At 45.6% G+C, this 21,291-nt stretch overlaps 1 protein-coding gene and 1 long non-coding RNA gene across 6 annotated transcripts in view; one reads left to right on the plus strand and one right to left on the minus strand.

Annotated features, from left to right (window-relative positions):
- SPTBN1 (spectrin beta, non-erythrocytic 1) overlaps nt 1–21,291 on the minus strand; it is a 195,985-nt gene that overhangs the window by 102,578 nt on the left and 72,116 nt on the right. The window contains exon 1 of one of the 5 annotated variants that reach the window (XM_082743547.1): nt 5,449–6,091. The exons of the other annotated variants lie outside the window; for them this stretch is intronic. Coding sequence (XP_082599673.1) covers nt 5,449–5,557 — 109 coding nt within the window. The 5' untranslated portion in view covers nt 5,558–6,091. Of the gene's footprint in view, nt 1–5,448; nt 6,092–21,291 lie in introns of those variants that run through there. 5 annotated transcript variants of the gene reach the window in all.
- On the plus strand, nt 8,220–11,265 carry LOC309870968. Its single transcript, XR_014314903.1, has 2 exons — nt 8,220–9,052; nt 9,820–11,265. It is a non-coding gene; the product is annotated as an uncharacterized lncRNA (long non-coding RNA).

Consider the following 21,291-nt stretch of genomic DNA (forward strand, 5'->3'; position numbering starts at 1 on the left):
ACAATTTTATTCTAAACATACTTCTTCACAGCTCTTCATTCTTCAATAAATTAAGAGTATCTGGGGGCGCCTGAGTGGCTCAGTGGATTGAAGCCTCTCCCTTAACCTCTGGGATCGAGCCCCACATCGGGCTCTCTGTTCAGGGGCGAGCCTGCTTCTCCCCTCTCACTCTGCTGCCTCTCTGCCTACTTGTGATCTCTCTCTGTAAAGTAAATGAATAAAATCTTAAAAAAAAAAAAAAAAAAGAGTATCTGGTCCCATTTAGGAGGATTCACGCAGTCAGTTCCTCCTCATTTCCCTCCCTTCCCATCACCAAATCACAAAGATTGTAGGAACGGTCCAATAAGGGAGCATTTCTCAAACTTGAGTGTGCACCAGAGCCACCTGGCAGGCTATAAAAACACCAACTGCCAGGCCCCACCCCACGGTTTCAGAAGTCAGGCCTGAGAATTTATATTTCTAGCACGTTCCCACATCACATTGATGCTGCTGGTCTGGGGACTTACCTTTGAGAACCACTGCAATAAAGCAGTCCATTGTAACAGTTTCATTTATTTACTCTTTAACAGACTTGGTAACTGCTATGTGTCAGACTGGTTATGCCAGACTTTTGTCTTTATGCCCCTAAACTTTGTGAAATGTAGGAAAAAAAACAAAAAAGGTAATTCAGTGGTAACCAAAAGCAATACATAAAAATCACAAAGTGAGCAAATGGTTCCACTTTAAATCTTACAGGAAGGCAATCCAAGCAGAGATTCTGACCTCTCCTCCCTCTGGGAATACTTAGAATTAAGTGGCATCTGAACTGGAACTCAAAAGTAATAATCCCGACTGAAGAAATAATTCCCGGTGCAAGACACCTAGAGAGCAGGGTCTCAAGAGCAGGGAAATGCAGGGGAGATTTAGGGAATCCTGAGTACTGTTAAGGAAGGAGTAGCAAGAACTGGAGAAAGGAAGGTCAGCCAGAGCAAAATCCCATAACTTTCTTCAGAGAGCTCTAATCAGGGCCCAGCTTTAAGGAGGCCCAAGAGTTACGGGGGAGGGGTGGTTCAGGAAACCAAAGAGGCTCAAACAGAGGGAGATGCAATGGAGCAGACCCTTTTCCAGGCTCTAGGCATGTGAAGAGGTCACCAGAATAGAGTCATCGGAAAGCTTCCTTAGCAGTCAAGTCATTCAGTCCCATTTCACCACCCTAAGAATAATGGTCTATTTCCCTCAAAGGGCGTCAATCCTTCACCTCCTCTTCCTCCTAGCTGGCCTCCAACAGTCCTTTTAACGGACATCCCGGTCAAACACAAAAGGAATCGGAATTCCTTTGTCTGTCAGAGCTCCTGGCCCACCAAAAACTGGGAGCAAAACATGTCCAGAAATCTGAGCAGTCCTGAGCTCATTAATTTTCCATGCCACCAGAATATGTTCACGGTATCTAGGGAGCGGGTGCGTGGCTCAAACCTAACTGACACTGTGTGGTCCTAGAAGAGATCAAATTTGCAGTCAGAAAACCTGGGTTCCAGAGATGTAGCCTTGTGCCAATTGATTTTAACCCAATGACCCCCTTATTTACCTATAAACAGTAAGAGTATCTGCCCCAGAGAGTTATTATTAACACTAAAGAAATGCACACTTATTTAGAACTTAACTATGTAGTAGATTCCATGCTGGGTACTCCGAATAGTCTCATTTAGTTACTTTAATTATGCAAGATGATACATATTAAAGTTAAGTGCTATACATATTAATAGTAATTATTATTATTACCACATCATTCAGAAAGAATTCTAATTCACAAACCTGCTAAGAACTTTACAAATTGTGAGCTGAAACTCTGGTAAACTGGTAAAAAAGATACATATATTTTTTTTTAAGATTTTTTCGGGGCGCCTGGGTGGCTCAGTGGGTTGGGCCACTGCCTTCGGCTCGGGTCATGATCTCAGGGTCCTGGGATTGAGTCCCACATCGGGCTCTCTGCTCAGCGGGGAGCCTGCTTCCTCCTCTCTCTCTCTCTGCCTGCCTCTCTGCCTACTTGTGATCTCTCTCTCTCTGTCAAATAAATAAATAAATAAATAAATCTTTAAAAAAAAAAAAAAGATTTTTATTTACTCGAAAGAAAGAGCAAGAAAGCACATGAGTGGGAAGGAGAGGGAGAAGCAGTCTCCCCAGTGAGAAGGGATCCCGATGTGGGGCTCAATCCCAGCATGCTGGGATCACGACTGGAGCTGAAGGCAGATACCCAACCAAGTGAGACACCCAGGTACCCCCCAAAGATATATTTTTTAAAAACTGGGGACTTGTGCCACAAAGTTTTCTGGGCTTAGACTAGCTCTAGTACTGGCAGGTATCCAGACCAAAAAGCCAATCTTTTATGTTTTCATGAAATCCAGAAATGCTCTTTTAATTCTTGGCCCCCACCCCCAAAAAAGAGTTACCATCTGTCAAATCTTTTCATGTCACAATGGGAATATCTGAAGGCTGACACTTTACATCTAAGACCTTTACATTTTCTTCATGACAAGAAGGAGGTGTAGGCCCAGGAATACACTTTCTATAAGGCTTTCTATAAGGTTTAAGACATATGCAAGACAAACATCTAAGTACTCTAACAAACTGGCAAGTTCTAAAAAATTTGAGAATAAATTTTCTTCACAATTTGTGGGCACAAGACCAGCAATATTTTTTTTCCTTTAAAAAACAAACTAAAAAGAAACTAGGACGTTCCCCACCCCACAAAAAAAAGAAGAAAAGAAAAGAAACACAACAAAGCAAATCTGATATCATCTGATAAACCGCTCTGTAGTCTCCCGCCAAAGACAGACTACTCCCTAATTCTTTCTAAACAGTGGGACAAGTTCATTGAGCCTGAAGAGCTAAGAAAAAGCACCTTCTCCAGAAATACCAGGTGCTAGATGCCAGGGTTAGGCTGCAAAGAAAGCAGAAGTTCATTTTGATGCTTTTCAACTAGACCCTGTCTTCATTACAACGCCACTGCCAGGGCCAAGAGAATTCCAGCTCTCTGGGAAACAAGTAGGCAGTACTCTCAGACTCTCGAGCATATTTGCTAAATTACTAAATTCATTTAACGGGCATTTAAAAAAAATAAATCCAAAGGACGAGTTTATCAATATTGGGTTAGAAGTGCTCAGAAGGAGGATACTCAAAAGAGAAAAAAGGGAGGCGGGTAGGGAAAAGGGCAGCTTTGGAGATATGTATAAAATTAAATTAGATGATATAATCTATACATCATCAAAAATGTGGTGAGTGGAAGAATGATAAATACAAATTGGGGGTAGGTATGGGAAAAGATTTTAGCAAAAATTCTCCTTAAAGTTGCTTAAAATGCCATCAGTTCCATTTATCATTACTAAGGAGGATACCTGTTTCTAATTCTCTTGGGATACACCATACTTGGAAGTTAACTCACCCTTTCTCAGTTCCTCAACATGGGTGGTTTTCTGTTATAGAAATACCAACACCAAACTTGTGTAACTCCTAAACCACAATATGCAGAAATAAGAAAGTTAACTGGAGGGAACTACATTAGGGAGCAAAAATCATTAAGAAAAAAAAAATCCTACCACACAAAACGTGAAGCCCACAGCTTCTGAAGGGATTTCCTTGAGAAAGAGTAACCAGGTGTAAAAAAAAAAAAAAAAAAAAAAAAAAATCAAGGGAGCATGGTAATTTGTTTTTTAATTTTCCTCTCTCCAGAGAGAACAGTTTAAGACATTTCCTGTGCATACGCTCCACCCTTCTCAGTGAGCAGTTTTACAACCATCCTCAAAGCTTTCAGATAACAGCCTTTTGTTAAGGGTGGGCCTGTGAGTATACTGCCCCCCACACTTTCTTACATCTTCTCCTTGGTTCTGCATTTTTTCTGAGACTACAAGTGTGGGCTGACTGGACGTTGGTAATTGGTTTTCAGATCAAGGATCCACCACTCAGTGAGTTCTCCTCGAAGGTATGACACAACCAAGCGGGGAGACTTAGTCATGCTTACTAGAGGTGCATTCGGAATTCTCAAAACCTAAAACTACGGGGCTTCCAGCACAGACCCAGAAGACACCATTCCTCTCTTTAACATCAGCAAACTAACCCTACCTCCCTGCCCCCGACCCCAAGTTTTCCCAAAACACAAAATACACCTTCAAAGAGCTCAAGGAGAATGAGGCAAAGACACATAACCATTCCCTGGAGAGAATGGAGCTGCTTCTTACAGCTAACTGCCCCAGGACAGCTAACTGCCCCAGGAATGCAGCACAGACTAGCAAATGTTTAAAATCACGTCCTGTTCTGCCTCTTGTTTTCCAGAAAAGTGTCATTACTGTCAACTATTTCACAAGACAAATAAACCTGTGAATGAAATATATCTTCCCTCCCCTTCCCAATGAAAACATTCTAGGATTGAGCTGCTTCCTTCCTTCCTCCTTCTCACAGGAACCGCATTTGTGGCACTGAGAAGAGTTAAAATAAGAAACACACACTGTGTGAAGGCCACTTTTTCACAGCATTAGTTACAGCCATTCCTGGCCTACTACTGATCCAGGGGCTTCCAAACGGAAGGAGTTCTGTTTTCAGTTATGAGCCCTTTTTCATTATGAGGTCTGAGAAAACGCCAGCCAGGCCTGCTGGTAGGGCAGGGACAGCCAAGGGCTGCAGGGGCCACCCCAGCGGTGGGCTGCAAGCCCATCATCCCCCACGCTGCTGCACACAGGACCCTGGTCTCCATAAAAATATGTGCGGTAAAATACTGGATTCATTCAATTATTTGAGACTAATATAGATGCCAAGAAACCTATAATTGATCCAACTAATCCAACCCATAGCATTGGAATGACAATAACTGGCTTTCATTATAAATTATATAGCCCACTAAATTGAAGGGAAGGCTCTCCCCAACACAATACATCAAAAGAGTTAAAATTAGGCTTCAGAATCAAAACTGTAATTTACCCAAGGCTTAGGAACAAAAAGACCACTCCCTGCTCCCCTTTGCTATTGTTCTACAGGACTGGGTGTCGAGCAGTGCACTTTACACCTTTAGGATTCCCAGAGGTAAGAGGCTGGGGGGCTGGGAGACAGAGGCGACCCGGAATCAAATGCTTGCATACTAATAGGTCTATTAGCATTGATCCACAGAGCGGCAAAGATAGCTAAGAGGCCAGAAAATGTGTGCTCAGTGGGTAGCAGATACCTGACAACCGCGAGTCGAAAGGACAGGAGAGACAGAGAGAGAGAAAGGGCCTCCAAATGGTGGCTTTTCTAGAGTAGAATGAGAAACTGTCTCCTTTAAGGAGTGAATGGGGTGCTGGCAGCCAACCAGAGGCTTTGGGGCTGGGCCGGGCGGCAGCCCGTCTTCCTTAGGGTCACGTACCATATGGCACAAATAAAATCTCGGAACCCCCGTAGGCACAGCCCCGAGGCAGGCCTGGCCTTTGGGAGGCGGGGGCTTACCTTGTAGTTGCTTGAATCTCCCCTCCAGCTGGTTGTAGTTGTAAGGCACCTGCCCCGTGTAAGCTGGCGACAGCGGCCCCGAGATGCTAGATGTCCTCTGCAATTCCATTATGCCCGGCGTAACGCCCCGGCGGGCTGCACGCTGGAAATCCCGCTCCGGCCCCCTCCTACCCCCATCCAACACACAGCAGCTTCCGCACGGCTTGGCTCCCGGCCCCGCGAAAAGGGCTGGACCTTAGGCAAGCCCCATTCCGGTCTGAAAGTCCCGCAGGCAGATCTGATAGGAAGTTGGCTGCAGGAGAGTCCACCTTAGCCCGGCCGGGAGTTACCACTCGGGGATCTAATTCCTTATTGCTTTCCTTCCTTTTGTGGCTCTCGACTAGAAGCTTGAAATAAATTACCGAGGAGGAGCGGGAGGACGGAAGGAGGGAGGGAGGGAGGTGCAAATCCTACTTTAAAAAAATTTTAAAATATGGCCAATCCTAAGCGTGCCCCGGTCGCCGAGCCCAGGAGCTCGCGGGAGCAGTACACACACCTCCTCCCGGCTGCCCGCGGCGGCCGCCGGTTTGTAATTTAATCAGGAGCCACTCTCCGTGCGCTGGGCGGTGATGTCACCTGATTAGCATAACAGCATTGTAGAGGAAACGCAGGCTGTACCACGAGGAGGGGCGCGGGGGAGGCCGGCCGGCCGGCGGCCCCCCACCCACAGGCGGCCCCGGCGCGGCCCGCGCCGCCTCCTCCGCGCCGGAGCCGCCGACCCCCGGGCAGGGCCCAGGACGCGCCCGCCGCGGTGGTACCTTCCCAAACAAAGCTGCTGGAATTACAATCTTTTGTTGAGAGCCTCATGTAACGGAAAAGTCTCCGATTACTATCATATGAAAAGGAGGCGGCCCGGGAGGGTGCGGAGTCCCGCAGGTCCCCCGCCGGGCGGCTCATCCACTGCTCAGCGTCTGCGGAGATAAGACGGCCACGCGGGCTGCGCACCTGGGCGCGCGCGGCGTCCCCACTGCGCGGGCGCCAACGACTCGGCGCCGGTGGGGCCGGCCACCGTGTCAGAGTGAGACACGGCCACTCCGGGCACTCCACGGCGAGGGGAGGTGTAAGTACCGCGCACAGAAAAATCTCAACAGACTTCTGCGGCCCTCACAAGATGTTTGGCAACTCAATGCTAGATTTACGGGAGCACTGATTTGCAAGGTATTGTGGGAGAAAGGTACACAGGTAAACACCGCAAGGATCCCTGACCTGAGGAGTTCACGAGCGGATGGGGAGATAACAGAAATTACCCTCAAATCCTACTTTGATTTGTAAAATGAGTCTCCTGAACTTTTGGGTTCTTCAAGATAGTAAAACACTCCTCCTTAATTTCTCCCACCAATCTCAACCAGGAAAAAAAAAAATTTTTTTTTTAAATCTACAAAGAAAAGAACAGTGATCAAAATGTATTTTGGGGAACTGGCTGACCCTCGTTTTTTCTTCCCACCTTCCCCAACTAACTGCAGGCAGACAACAAATCACAAATTTGGCTTTTCCACATGGAGCACTGAATAAAGTAATTTTGTTCCTAAGGGATTCCAATCTGCACTAAAGAGGTGGGCCTCCACTCCAGGATTACTTTAGTCCCCAGGGCACTTGTAATTCAAGCAACTGCATCCTGCCCCCAGGTAGAGTTAAAACAAACCTGAAGTCTAGTTAGCTGTTCAACTGAGCAACTCCCATTCCGAACATCTACAGCATAGGCTTTTAAATACAACCAGCGTCAACCTTGAAGGCATTTCTCATCATCCAGAATGTAGAGTAATTTCTAAAGCCCTTTTAACCACCCACAGCTGCAATTCACAATGCTGACAGGAATGTGGCAAAAGGGAGGGGTTACTGGAAGAAGCAAAGGACTAGGATTCTGAAGACCTGAGTTTCTAGTCCTGGCCAAGGCTCTTAATCGCCTATGACCTTGGAAGAAACCCTGGATTCTTTCTAAACCTCTCTTGTCAGACAGGGATAATTAATGCCTACCTCTACAAGGTCAATGAGGGAATGATGTGAAAATGCCCTGACAACAATCATTCCATTCAAAACTAGGAATGAATTTTTCAAAATACCCCTTGCTTATTTCCCCCCATGTACCACATCAAAACTACAAAAAGTAGAATGGAGAATTTTCTCAATTAAGATCTTAATAGGACAGAACCTTCTTCACTGTTAAAATACAGTTTATATTAATATTAAATAAACTTAACTATTAAATATGAAGTTTTAAGTCTCTGAGTGTCCAGCTGTGGGCCAAGACAATGAGACAGGGTAGTGCTTGCCAATTTACAATGCTTTATTTTTAATCTTTAAGCCACTTAGTGAATAGAGTATGAGTCACCATTCTTGGAGTCTCCCTTTCAGCTCCCTCTGGTATGGGGAAGTAGGTGAAATAAGCTAATTAGCCAGGTTACTACTAGGTGATGGGGTTAGAGGCTGAGACTAATATAGCCAAAGTCAGAACTAAAGAGCAGACAAGCCAGGCAGAGTGAACACATGCCAAGTACTGGAAAGAAAGGTTTTGAGGCTGAGGAAGGGTTTACTAACTCTGCAGGGGCAGGGGTAAGAAGTGGGAATCTATTTGCTGTGATGGGCAGGGGAAGAGGAGGACACAACCCTGATGACTCATCTGACCACCTGCAACTCGGCAGTGGGGAGGAGGTAAAGGAAGGCCAGAGGCACTCATTCTTAATTCCATTCGGTATTTACTGAACGCCAACTGTGTGCAAGGTACATTGATTGCCTAGTGGAGGCTTCAGAGATGACTGGGCAAGTTCCAGGCCAACAGAGATGGGACAAATATGCAAACAGTCTAACACCAGAGAAACAAACAGGGGCTAAAGGAGGGGGCTGCAAGAATTCAGAGGATAAGGGAGAAACAACTGCCTAGGAAGACAGCCAGAAACACCTCCATGACCAAACCTTGAAACACATGTAGATCAGCAACAGGCTGGGAGAGAGGGAAGCCTCCTCTCCTAGTGAGGGGTGGTTGGGAAATAGAGGCACCAAATGGACTGTCCCAGGAATAGCACGAGCAAGTGCTACCCTTTGACTGGAGCATGAGGGACGGTCAGGCAGGAGGGAGACCCTGAGGGAACTAAGCCTGGGCTAGAAGCTATGGGAGACTTTTCAGCCTCAGGAGGGGATGCAATCTAGGTTGGGCTCTAAGGAAGAGTAATCTGCAGTGGTCAGTTAGAACGGGTAGAAAGGAGAGAAGCCAAAAGCAGCAAGGTCACTCAGGTGGTTACTGGAGTTCTTCAGGTCAAAGGACTAGTCAGTGTGAGGCAATAGGAACAAAAAGGAACAGACTGATGCAAGAGTTAATCCATAGGACTCTAGTAACCAACAGTATGTGGGTGGGAGGTTCAAAGGCTAGGGTGATGGAAGACTCTGGGTTTTTTAGAGCTGGCTGCAGGCTGTAGGGAAGGATTGAACATTTCTTTCTGTATCTGAGTTACAGCACCACGGGGTGACAGGTCCAGAAGCAGTCAAGGACGTAGAGCAAGAGATCAAGGCTGAGGAGAGAGTCCCATGTACAGTGAGAGAAACTATAGTAGGCTTAAATCCGGGAAGGAAGGTAAGAGGCAAGTGGCTGGGCACAGAGCCCTGGGGAAGGCCAGGGTCTGTGAGGAAGAAGAAAATACAGTGGAGATACCAAAGAGCTATGGAATGACAATCCATGAGAAGAAAGAGATACTCAAGGAAGAAATGGGTTAGGATGGCCTCATGTGTTGGAAAAAGAAGGAACCAGAAGTCAGGGAATATGTGATCCAGTAGGTGAATGAGGAGTCAGTGGGTAGTAAAAGCTAAAGTGAGGCTACAGGAATGAAAGAATGAGGAGCAAAGGGAAGAAGAGCAAGAAGGTAGAGGTAGTAAGTAGTGAACGGAGCAGGGGGAGGGGTTCCGGGCCCGGTCCAACTGAGCATATCCTCTGTGCAAAGGTTTCAGCCCTGAGTTGCCACAGGTAGGGAAAGGCCAGTGGGAAAATGGCTCTAAGATATGGGTAGGACAGCCAGCTCTAGCCAAGAGGAGCTACCCCTACCTTCAGAAGCAGGACGGAAAGGACAGGGACATTGTAAGGAAGAAAAGAAATTTAAAGGAATTACCCAATTCTGACTTAAAGCAAGAGGCCAGGGGTCCTACCCACAGTTTATCTGTAGTACTCTAAGAAGAATCCTGGAGACACCTATGGCAGAAACACAGAGAATGTGAAAGGGAACCTGAAGGGGAGCAAGACAGTTTTCAGAATGCTCAGTAGTCAACCAAGCTTTTAGAAACAGACTGTGTGATTTCAGCCTATTCCCTCGATGTTTTCTAATCTAAAAAATTGTGTCCCTCACCCAGGCCAGGGATATCAACACATGTGGCCAGCTAAGGGAAGCGGCTGTGCCTGCCTTCAAGCTGCACCAAGATTCTAACGCATAAGGACAAGTGTCCACAACTGACGGGCACCGTCAGCAATGGATCGAAGCACCTGGAACCCAGGCAACATGTGCCAGATGGTAAAAGGTTACTTGCAGACAGCACAAATTAGGAATGCTGTGGTCTGCTGAAAGGCCCCAGTCCAGAATATTCGGGTTCACCCCTCTCCTGAGTGCCACAGAGAAGCGAGGTCATTGTATATGTTTCTAACCTTCACCGGACCTCACCTGGAGATCAAACAGGTTGGAGTTTATGGTCATAAAAAATTCCTTCTGGCTCTAAATGTATTTATCAGTGATAAATAATCTCCCTCTCTCCGAGACAATTGTTGTAGCCCCAATTATTACCAATCTCCATATAAACAATAGGCCATAATAATAGTATCACATTAGTCCAGCACTTTGGAATTTCCAAAATGCTTTCACATACATTTTCTCAAGTGACTAAACCTATGAGGTTGGTATTAGATCCATTTTGCAGATAAGGCAACTGAGATTCAGAGGTACCATGCCTTGCTGTGGGCTCTACAGCTGATGAATGGCAGAGCCACACCTGGACCCCAGACTGACCAAGTTTAGCCCTGTTTATCCCATGTACTCTATTAGAGCATATTATCAGCTACTAATGGTTTGCAAGATTTTCAGAAAAAAACATAAAAAACTGGGTAAGTGGTATCAGGATACCTAAAACCCAAGTAAACCTCCACAGGAACTTATGCAACACTTAGCTGGGTCAGGAACAGGCACATTTTCTGCTATTCACATGGAAGTTGCTACTTTAAGGGTTCTCTTGTGAATGAGTGTTGTTTGGTCTTGTTTGGTTGGGTTTTGTTCCTTTTCTCATAGTTGGATCTATACACAAAGATTCATTATATGATTTACCATGTACCATATGAATGGAAACACTAAGCTGAGATTAAGACTCTGTTTGTCCCAAGAGGCTTAATGAAGTCTGAGAGGTTAAAAAAAAAAAAAGAAAAGAAAAAAGGGAAAAAGAAAAAAGACAAACGCCTTCCCTGCATCACAGCAAGCTTGAAAGGGTAAACTATGGAGTGTTCATTTCCTGAACATCTAAACATCAGCAAGATTGCAATGCCTGGGAGGCAATGGCCAACATGCAAAGATGTGATGGGATGTGTACACATTCAAGGACTTGAAAAACCAACCCAAGAGCTGGGAAAGAAGTGGTGGGAACAGGGAAGGACAGAACACAACAAAGTTTCACATACAAAGTGTTTGGCCAAATTCTCTGCCCTTTCCGGATCTGCCTTTCCTTCATCTAGACAACAGCTGGATGACCACAACCATTTTCTCCTGAGCGTTTCTTTATAGGAAACCAAAATAATATTATTAAAATAATCCTCTTCCACTCGTGTGGCCAGATAGAGAAGCAGGCTCCAAATCATGCCAGTGCATTTATGCTCCCTGGAGCTGAAGCTTATGTGATCTGTCTCATCTCTCTGGCCCACCCACCCACTCCCTTCTCCAACCAGCCTCCTGCCCACTGGTTGCAGTCTTGAATCCTTACCTTGCCCATTCTTTTTCTGCCTTCCCTCTACTGTACAATGCCCCGAGAGCCTCCCACCCCCTAACTACCTAGTTACCACTGTCCTTCTCCCACAGCCTGCCTCAGTATGTATATTCTCAAAAACCCATCCCTAATTATGCAAAGGGAACTGCCCTACATACCAGAAAGCTCAACCAAGTAACCAAGCGTACCACCATGAAATCCAGTCATAAACAGAAAACAGAACTACCTGGAACCTTCTTCCCCTGTCCTCCCGAAAAGGTACAATTCTCAACAAGACCCAGCATCAGAACACATTTCTGACACTAGTGCTTCTATTCACTGCTAGCTGCCTGCCACCCTTCCAGAACGTCTCCTTTCTCCCCAGTGGCCCCGCGCACACAGGGCCCACAGCCTGGGCAGCCAGAAGCAGTCAGCAACATGTCCTCATGACCACAAGGCTCCCGACGATCGGGCCTAGACCACTGCTCTGCTTCCTCCCAGAGCATCACCCGCGGAGCATTGGGGTCAGAGTTTAGAGGAGTAAAGTTGCCTTAAAACTGACGTGGAATCTGGGAATCTGGCTCTGCTACTTTCTAACTCTGTGATTCCCTGAGCCTGAAATGTTGGCACAACAATGGGACCAACTTCATAGGGTTGTTGTGTAACTGAGATAAACGTGTAGAAAAGAGACATGCGGGGAAGATAGCCACACTGTGCAGCTAGGATTACTTGTCTTTACTTTTTCTCTCACAGAGAAAATTTCAAACACTAGTTCTCCCCCCACCTTAGGCCACCAAGGAGGATGTTGTGGGATTCCTGGGGAATCACTGACCCAGGCCAGGGACTGGAGCGGGTACCCCTCTTGATCTCTAAACAAGGGCAGTTCAAATGGCAAGACCAGTCCACTACCCGGTAGGTGCTCGCAAACCCCATTTCCTTCTCAGTCACTGGGAAACACATATTCAAAATCATATTTTGTAATAAAAATAAAGCAGTAACACTTCAGAGATAACAAGAACACAATATTCACTATGAAACAAGGGCCTATATTTTTACAAAAGCCAGTGTTTATTTGAGGTGGGCTATCAGATTTGATAGTTCAGGAATTAGAACGCCTAGACAGAAAAATTAAAGGGAAGACTAAAGGTATTTTTCCTCTATAGAAATTGCTATCTTTGTTCTTTAGAGGATACAGATTTTTTTCTCCTCTATATCTCCTATATACACACATACACACGCATACCTTCTACAAAATTATCTGGTTACATTGTTGCATCTGAAATACCAGGGCAATTTAACTCCCATTTATATGTTTTTTCTGTTTCTTGCTTAGCTGGTCACAGCAGAATTGAATACAAAGTACCTGACATCTCTGCTGAGAAGGAGAAAAATGGCAAATTATACTCAGTAACAAGTACCCAAGGTCCTGGGGAAGGAATGCAGTTTATTGAATCTTCTACCCCGCCAAACCTTATCCTTGCATTCTTATCGCATCTGTTATCTGCACATGCAAAGCTTCCCTGTATGGGCAAAAGAATGCCCCAGTCCAGAGGCCCCACCTTTGGCAAACAGGTGTTGCTATGCCTGTGAATATAACACCAGCCAGAGCCAAGACTGGGCTTCTCTGCTACAGGCACAGGGGTTCAAAGGAAAAGAACATCCAAGGAATGCAGCTGGGGCCAGGCCTGCTCTTGCCCAGAATGTTTGGTTCTGCTTTCCACCTCTCAACATGGAGGGAGAAGGCTGACACACACAGTTGTTCACAGCCATTGGGCCAGAGTTTTCAAGGAAGCAGATGGGACAGTGAGAAGATGCTGTTTCCTGGTGGCACAGCTCATGGGGAAAAAACTGGTAGAGAGGAGATGCAAATCTGTTCTCTGTGAAAATAGGCCTCTGGACCCTGCCCTCAGGTTTTCTTCATACCCACGTTACCTTTTCCAGAAGCTTGCCACAGACTGGCTATAATGAGAAAGGGTGAGAAGAGTAGATTAAACAGGCCCCCAGAGGGGGTTAGAAAAAAGAGGGAGGTGAGGGAGGCAAACCTCATCATCAAGGCACAGGCCCCATACCTCTTGGTTCACAGAAAGTCAAAGTCAACCCACCTACATATGCTTGGGCCCTTCTGGGAACACAGGCCACACTGGAGGGACCCACAAAGTTATAAGAAGTGATTTCTTCTGTGCAGACACTTTCAACCTAGCTGAGAAAATAGGTCAGACAAATAGGCAGACTGACGGGGACACGGACACACACACACACATACACACAGTAGCATGTAACAAATGAAGAACAGGGACAGTTACAGAAAGTACCATTCCAAATGGATCAACAAGAGCACCTCTCTACTTGGTTGAGATAAAAACAGAGCAGAGTGGGGTTTCTCCGACACAAACTCTCTCTGGGGCTCTACTGTCCTATCTCCGATTTTAATGTGGCTCCTAGCCAAATCCCTGCCAACAAGCGCCACAGCAATAGGAGAGTGTAGGTCATTATATTTGTTAATTAGGGGTGGGGGGTATTGTTTCTTCCTCTTTGAAACACAGGTCCCAACTACCCAGCTGTAGGACTATGGAACATGGTGTGCGGCCCTGGCATGTTCAAATGTGAAATATTTTAAGGGTGCAGTCATTTCTTCCTCCTCAGCACCTGAGTTTCTGCCAATCTCTCGATGAGATAACACAGCCTCCTTCCCACAAGACTTCGCTAGGCAGCCACTCGCTGGGCACAGGCCCTGAATAATTCATGCTCAGCCCGGTCACTCAGGAGCACCAAGGCCCGCCAGCTGCCATTAGGCCGGCTCCAGACTTACTGTAGAAGAATTACCAACTATCAGCTCCCTCTGAGACCTTCTGTAGAGAAACCAACCACTCTTCCCACTTTTCTTCTCCCCATTTTAAACTAGTACATTCCCACCAGATCCGAGTGTAACTTTTACTCTAAAAAAGACAGATGCCAGTACCAATGGCTTAAAGAGAAAGTGATGCCCTCCAACAAAAGCACAGTCGGGATGTCACTTCCCTACTAGGGATACTGAGAGGACGTGGGGAAAAGACCAGACACTATGCCTGACACGAAAGATGCTCAATAGATGCCCAGTCCTCGTCCCTTCCTCTTCCTTGTCCCTCTGCTCTGGCCAAGCCTGATCCACATCCTGCCACCGGTTTTGGCTTTTCCACCCGTCCACGCCTCTGCTCTGAGTGCTCCCCTCTCCTCTGTCGAAAGTCCATCTATCCTTTAAGCCAAGCCCCAAACGTCCCTCCTCCAGAACGATTTCCCAGATTATCCCAGCTGACATCTCTGCTCCTTCTCAGAAACCCGACACCCGTCCCGTCAGCCCCCCTTGCCTGGCACCTACAGTGCCCGGCCCTGGAGTATTGCTTTTCTTGTGCACCAGTCTTATCAGCCTAATTAAAATAATGGAAGGGGCACCAGTTGCGGACTCGAGAGAAGTGAAAAATGGGACTCCAGTCTCTGCTTTTGTCTCTGACCGGCCTCGTGACCCCGAGCCGGTCCCCTGGCTTCTGGGATTTTCTCCCTAAAAACCACGGGATCTAAAACCCAAGAAAAGCCTCTGGATAGATGGCTGTTAGAAATACACCACAACCTGTTTTCAGGCAGATGCAAGTCTTTACTCTACATCCCCAAGCCCAGTATCCACTGCAAAGCAGCTGTTCAAAAACAACTCAGCAGTTTCAGAAGCCTGAACAGAGCAAAGGCTCCATGGGGGAGCTGGCACCCATCAGAGGACTGCAGAACCTACTCTACACCACGTGACAACCCTTGGTCTACACGTTAATCCCTCACAAAAAGAAGATGCAAGTTCCAACTCCCACAGGTGTCAAGAAGGTCCCTTCCAAAATTTCCCCACCTAAGCCAACCACTTCATTTACAGATAAGGACAATGAGGCACACAGAGGCATGCCCAGAGATACAGAGTAAGTTACCGCAGGCCCGAAATTAGAAAGCAGGCCTTCTGGATTCCTGCTGCCTTTTATTTCTAGGGCAAACCAGGAGCTGAGGACAGAGGGAGTGGCAGCATTTCTGTTAGAGAGGTGGGCCCAGGGCTCAAAAATCAGGAAAAGCTCATCTTCGTCCCCTCTCACCTTCCAGCTTCCAACACCAAGGTGAAGCCAACAGGCTCCTACTAGGTGGCAGATGATGTTTATTTTCCACATTCTCTGATGTCCAGCGTGTCCCAGGACAGACAGAATGAAAACCCAGAGCCTGGCACTAACAGCTACCATCCTGCCTCACAGACCAACATAGTATCAAACACACTGCCAGCCCCAGGAAACTTTCAGTTCCCTGCACTGGACTTTTCATTATAATTCTTTGGATGTTCTTAGGGAAGAGTTACTTAGAAGTCATTTTTAAAAAACATCTAACAGATGGATTCATTGATTTTAACTAGAATTTTAATGACAGGAAAGGAGTCAAGAGAGCTAAGAGAGAGACAAAGTTCTTTTCTGAAACCTGACCTGTTCATCTCCAAGCACCTCTCCACTCACCTTTTATTACCATTTTTACCATCCTCTTAATTACCATCTAACCAGGAAAAAAACAAAAATTGTGGCCACGATGGTGCCTTTCTCCACTACACCTTATTTTTATAACATAATAAAAGCTTCAGTAAAGAATGTAGAGAAATCGGAATGGTTGTGCACTGCTGGTAGGAACATAAAACAGAACAGCTGCTGTGGAATATGGCACGGAGGCTTCTCAGAAAATTAAAAATAGAATTACATATGCTGCAGCAGTCCCACTTCTAGGTATACATCCCCCCCGCCCAAAACCTGAAAGCAGGATAGCCAAGAGACACCTGCCTATGTCCACTGCAGCATTTTTCACAAGAGCTGAGCAGTGGAAACAACCCAAATGTCCACTGATGAATGCACAATGTGACATAAACACACAAAAGAATATTATTCAGCCTTAAAAAAGAAGGCCATCCTGTCTCATGCCACAACATGCATGAACCCGAAGGTCGTCATGCTAAGTAATTACGAAGATGTCATGAAGAAAGCCAGTCAGAGAAAGACAAGTACTATATGATTCCACTTAATGCAGTATCGAGAGTAGTGAAACTCCTGAAAACAGAACGGAGGCTGCCAGGAACTGAGGAGAGGGTGACGTGGTGGGGGGGGGGGGGGGATTAAGAATTTACCATTAAAAATAACTTTTTTTAAAAAAAAAACACTTTACTAAAGAGTCAGGGAATGTAGTACCAGGCATGGGGACAAGCAGCAGGTGTAGAGCTATGTGGTCTTTGTCTGGGACTCTGAAGCTCAAATATTCTCAGATGCTATCGACCAGCACACTGATCCCTCCAAGCCCACTCTTCAACCCTTAAGAAAAAAAAAACCTTACGGGAATCTGGTCAACTCTCATTTTTATATGTATTTTTTAAAAGTCTGAATAAATTAGTTATTGATTCCAAGCTGGATCCGAGCCACACATCTGTGCACAGCACTGTGGTAACCTCAATTTACCAGTTACCTTGGGGTCAGGCCTTAGCATCTCCACAAGTCCAACCTCCTTGACATTGTTCAAAAACGTCGTTTTTCCAGTCAGCCTCTATGAGACTGAACCCCCAAAACACAGAAACAACTGGCAGCTTAGGAACAGTGAGTAGCAACACATCATAGTTAAGCAGGAGTGTGTACACTGGCACACTTTTGGTGTGTGTATGTGTGTATGTGTGTGCATGTGCGTGTACACATGGGCCCACATGTGCACAGGACCACCTTGGTGGATATTAAAGAGATAAGTTTTCCTTACTGCTAAGGTTTTATGATACTCTAGTGTCAACTACCCTGCAATACTTGTATCTGCCCACCCAGCTAGAGAATACTGATGGCCTGTCAAGTGTGGGCACATACACAGTTCTCTGTCAAGAGTAACTTTAGTGTAGGGACACCTGGCTGGCTCTGTCAGTGGAGCATGGGACTCTGGATCTCAGGGTTCTGAGTTTGAGCCCCATATTGTGGGTGGAGATTACTTAATAAATAAAAGTTTAAAAAAATAATTTTAGTGTAGTAAGGGTTCATGAACCAAGAGACCAAGATTCTTACTGCTCAAAATGTCCTTCTATCCTGCCTATTAGGTGATGAAAGGGCAAATGGCAAAAATCATTACACAGGAAAGGGGTCTGTAATTTGAAGTAATTCTAATCAAAGATCTGGTAGCACCCTGTAAGAATCTGCATTTCTGACTCATCAAACATAAAAAGGTACCAGGAAATTAACAAGCGCTTAGGACTTCAGTCTGAGTCACATAGCATTTCTTACTTCCTCGAGAAGGACAAAGGTTGCTATCATCCCTATACCCATGCACAGTTTACTTCTCACTGTATACACTGAAACCACCAGGAAAAGAGGCCAAAACTCACCGTGGTAACAAGAGGATGTTGGCCAGCTAACTGCCCAGGAGCTCAAACACAATCTTAGAGGTTTAAGATTCTGCAAATGAGGGAAGTGAGGCTGGGAGTTATTTCTCTCCTGTCTCCACTAGTGAGGCCCAGCGGCACCCAGATGTCCTGGCAGCAGTAACAGTACCCGCAATGGCCTGCTATCTGAGGCCACTTCTGTAAATACCATAAAAAAGTGCTGGGACCCAGGGTCACCTGGCTGACTCAGTTGGGAGAGCACATAATTCTTGATCTTAGGGTAGTGAGTTCAAGTCCCACACTGGGTACAGCGTTTACTTTAAGTGAATGAATGAACAAACATTTTGAAACTTTGTGACCTAAAAAAAGTTTTCCCAGGACACCTGGGTGACTCAGTCGGGTAAGCATCTGAATTTGACTCGGGTCATGATCCCGGGTTCCTGGGATCAAGTCCTGCATCAGGCTTCCTGCTAAGCGGGGAGCCAGCTTCTATCTCTGCCTGTTCTGCCTGCTGCTCCCCTGCTTGTGCTCACTTACTCTCTCACAAATAAATAAATAAAATCTTTAAAAAAAATTTTTTTCCCCTAGATAGTAGGCATGTTACATTAAGTGCCCAGCTAATATCTATCACTTGGTAGGGTCACTGGGTACCTTCACTGATTTAATTTTAATTCTTCCCAAAAATGGAAAAAAAAAATCCACTTGTTTTGTTCAGGTTGTACAACCCACCAATAGTCATTTCTAGGATTAAGTGTGTATTTCCATATCATATAAGAAAGAAAATTCACTCTGTTTCTTTTTTAATATACATTTAACACAGGTAAACGTTTGGCCTTATTTTTTAATAGATAGGTCACTTAGGCCTCCCTTTTTAAAGTGGTCACTTTTCGCTTGTGCTTGACCCAAACAAAAAGAAAAAAGAAAAAAAAAAACTCTTTAAAATACCAGATTCCTAATTCTGCTTTCCAGTTAAGTATATGTAATGTGCATCCTGCTGGGAAAAGTTTTAAAACAAGTTCAATCACCACTCATGTCACAACTGAGTATTCATTACTTAAAACCAAAACACAAACTGTGCTCTAATTTCTGTTCCTCCAACAATTCTCATCTTCTGACTTTACTCAAGGGATCTCAGTCTTACTCAGGATTCTCTGATATGGAATAACTGCAGGGAGAGGTACAAGATTGTCCCCCCATGAAATAAAGGGTATTCAGAGACCTACAAATACTTACTCAAAGGAGAAGAATTTCGAGTAGAGTTAGAAAAGGCAGGCCAGGGGCGCCTGGGTGGCTCAGTGGGTTAAAGCCTCTGCCTTTGGCTCGGGTCATGATCTCAGGGTCCTGGGATCCAGCCCCACCTCCATCTGGCTCTCTGCTCAGCAGGGAGCCTGCTTCCCCTCTCTCTCTCTGCCCGCCTCTCTGCCTACTTGTGATCTTTATCTGTCAAATAAATAAATAAAATCTTAAAAAAAAAAGAAAAAGAAAAGGCAGGCCAAAGACAGGCCTCAGAGGCTTTCAATTACTGCCCTGGACCTCAGAAGCCTCTGACTTTTATTAGCACTAAAGCAGGCAGGCTGGGGCAAATAACAACCCAGTTCAGAAAACCTCAGATTGCAGGCTGTACAATAGGGGCTAATGCCCTACTAAAGACTGTTGCTAACATTATAGTAATATTTTTATAATCTTCTCCAAGATGAAAGTGGTACACAAATCTTACGTATTATAAATAATCCCACTGAAAATCTAGTAATATTTCTTCTTTATTATCCCCTGATACCAAACTACAGCTGTCTCAACAAGGAGGAACATGCAGGAAAGCTAAATAACCCCCAGGAAAGACCAGCCCTTTTCCAGTCCCAGCCAGCCTGTTCAACTAGGATTTTCTGTGCTAAGCATGTCTCTCTTCCTCCAGGAAACATAGGTCTCTCACTCCTATCTCTCTCTCTCTCTCTCCTCTCCCTCCCTCCCTGCCTCTCTCCCATCTTGGCTATTTGCAGGGGGATGTTGAGGTGGGGAGTAACTTCTTAACCTCCATTCCAAGAAAAGTTTTTAAATATTTTTTACTGCACTTTCCCCTGAATCATTCTCTTGGTAAATGTTTAGAGTTGTGATCATCTTAATGAGGAGAGTATAAATGAAAAACGTAAAACAGGTCGATGTAAGAGAAGATGCAAATGCACAGAACATAACAGGTTTAGTTTAGTTTTTTTTTTTAATTAAAAAAAAAAGGACATCTTTTTCAGGGCTTTTCCTGCCCCCCCCCCCACCAGAAGGCCTGAGGGTCACACATGCCCTCTAAACACCACAGCGACCAGCCACAGTTGACCACTGTCTGTAGGCCACCAGCACATGTGCCCTTTGAATGGTCCTGCTTTCCCACCTTGACTTTTCCTCTTCCACCTTTACATTACATTAATGTCATCTTTCTCAGTATGGAAGGCCTCCTTTCAGATGGAGAGAAGAGCCCTCACTTCAGAGGTTTTTTTTTTTTTTTTTAGGGAGAGCAAGCTGATGGGGGAGGGGCAGAGGGACAGAAAGAATCCCAAGCAGTCTCCACGCTCCACTCCGCAGTGTGAAGCCAAGTGCCTGGTCTGATCTCCCAACCCTGATCATAACCTGAGCTGAAATCAAGAGTGGGACACTTACCCGACTGAGCCACACAGGTGCCCCCAGTTTTATTCTCATGTGAAATGTTGTAATTAACACTTCACATACATGCCTACTGTGTGCAGACGCAGAGCCTGGTTACCCTCCACATTATTGTAAGATCTCTCAACAATCCCACAAGGTGGACTTTTCGACTCGCATCCTATAGAACTTGCTCACCATTTTATAGCTGGCAAGTGGTAGAACAGGGATTTAATCTTGGACCCGAGGCCTCTAAAGCCATTCTTCCTTTCTCAGCAGCAGTCCTGAGGTAGACAGTCCTGGATGGCTGAATGCAGACCCCTGGAACACTGGGTGTCAGGCCCTAGGGGGACCTCCAAACACATATCCAGAGAGGAAGCCTGAGCGAACCTTGGAGCCCATATAGTTTCCAAATGCTGGAAAGAATGCAGACTAATCTGAGGTAAGGAAAATGTGATATAATTCGGAAAATTGGAGGCCATGTAATAGAGGAGGGAAAAAAAAAAACAACAAAAGAAACAGTAGCCTGCTTTGCAGATTCATGACCAACATACCCGACACAACCCTCACCTACCCCAAGCATCTGGCAACCAAAAGAAAAACTTGGCATGAGGCTTTTATATACATAACCAAAACCAAACTCATGTTCTTCCCTCCCGTTCCCAGGCTCTACAGCCCACTGGAGAGCAAGTCCTCGGGATTCTACCTCAACAATTAATGTCCTTGCTCTCTCAAGCCCTTTGCCACTGCCCCAGTTTCAGGGCTTCCTACTCGTCTCTTTCCAGGACAAACATGACCTTCTCCTAAGATGGCTCCCTCCAGCCACCTCCCAAGCCATCCTCCACGGGGTCCCCAGAGGACTCCTCTGGATA

This window comes from Mustela nivalis (genome assembly GCF_964662115.1).
Source record: "Mustela nivalis genome assembly, chromosome: 8".
NCBI lineage: Eukaryota > Metazoa > Chordata > Mammalia > Carnivora > Mustelidae > Mustela > Mustela nivalis.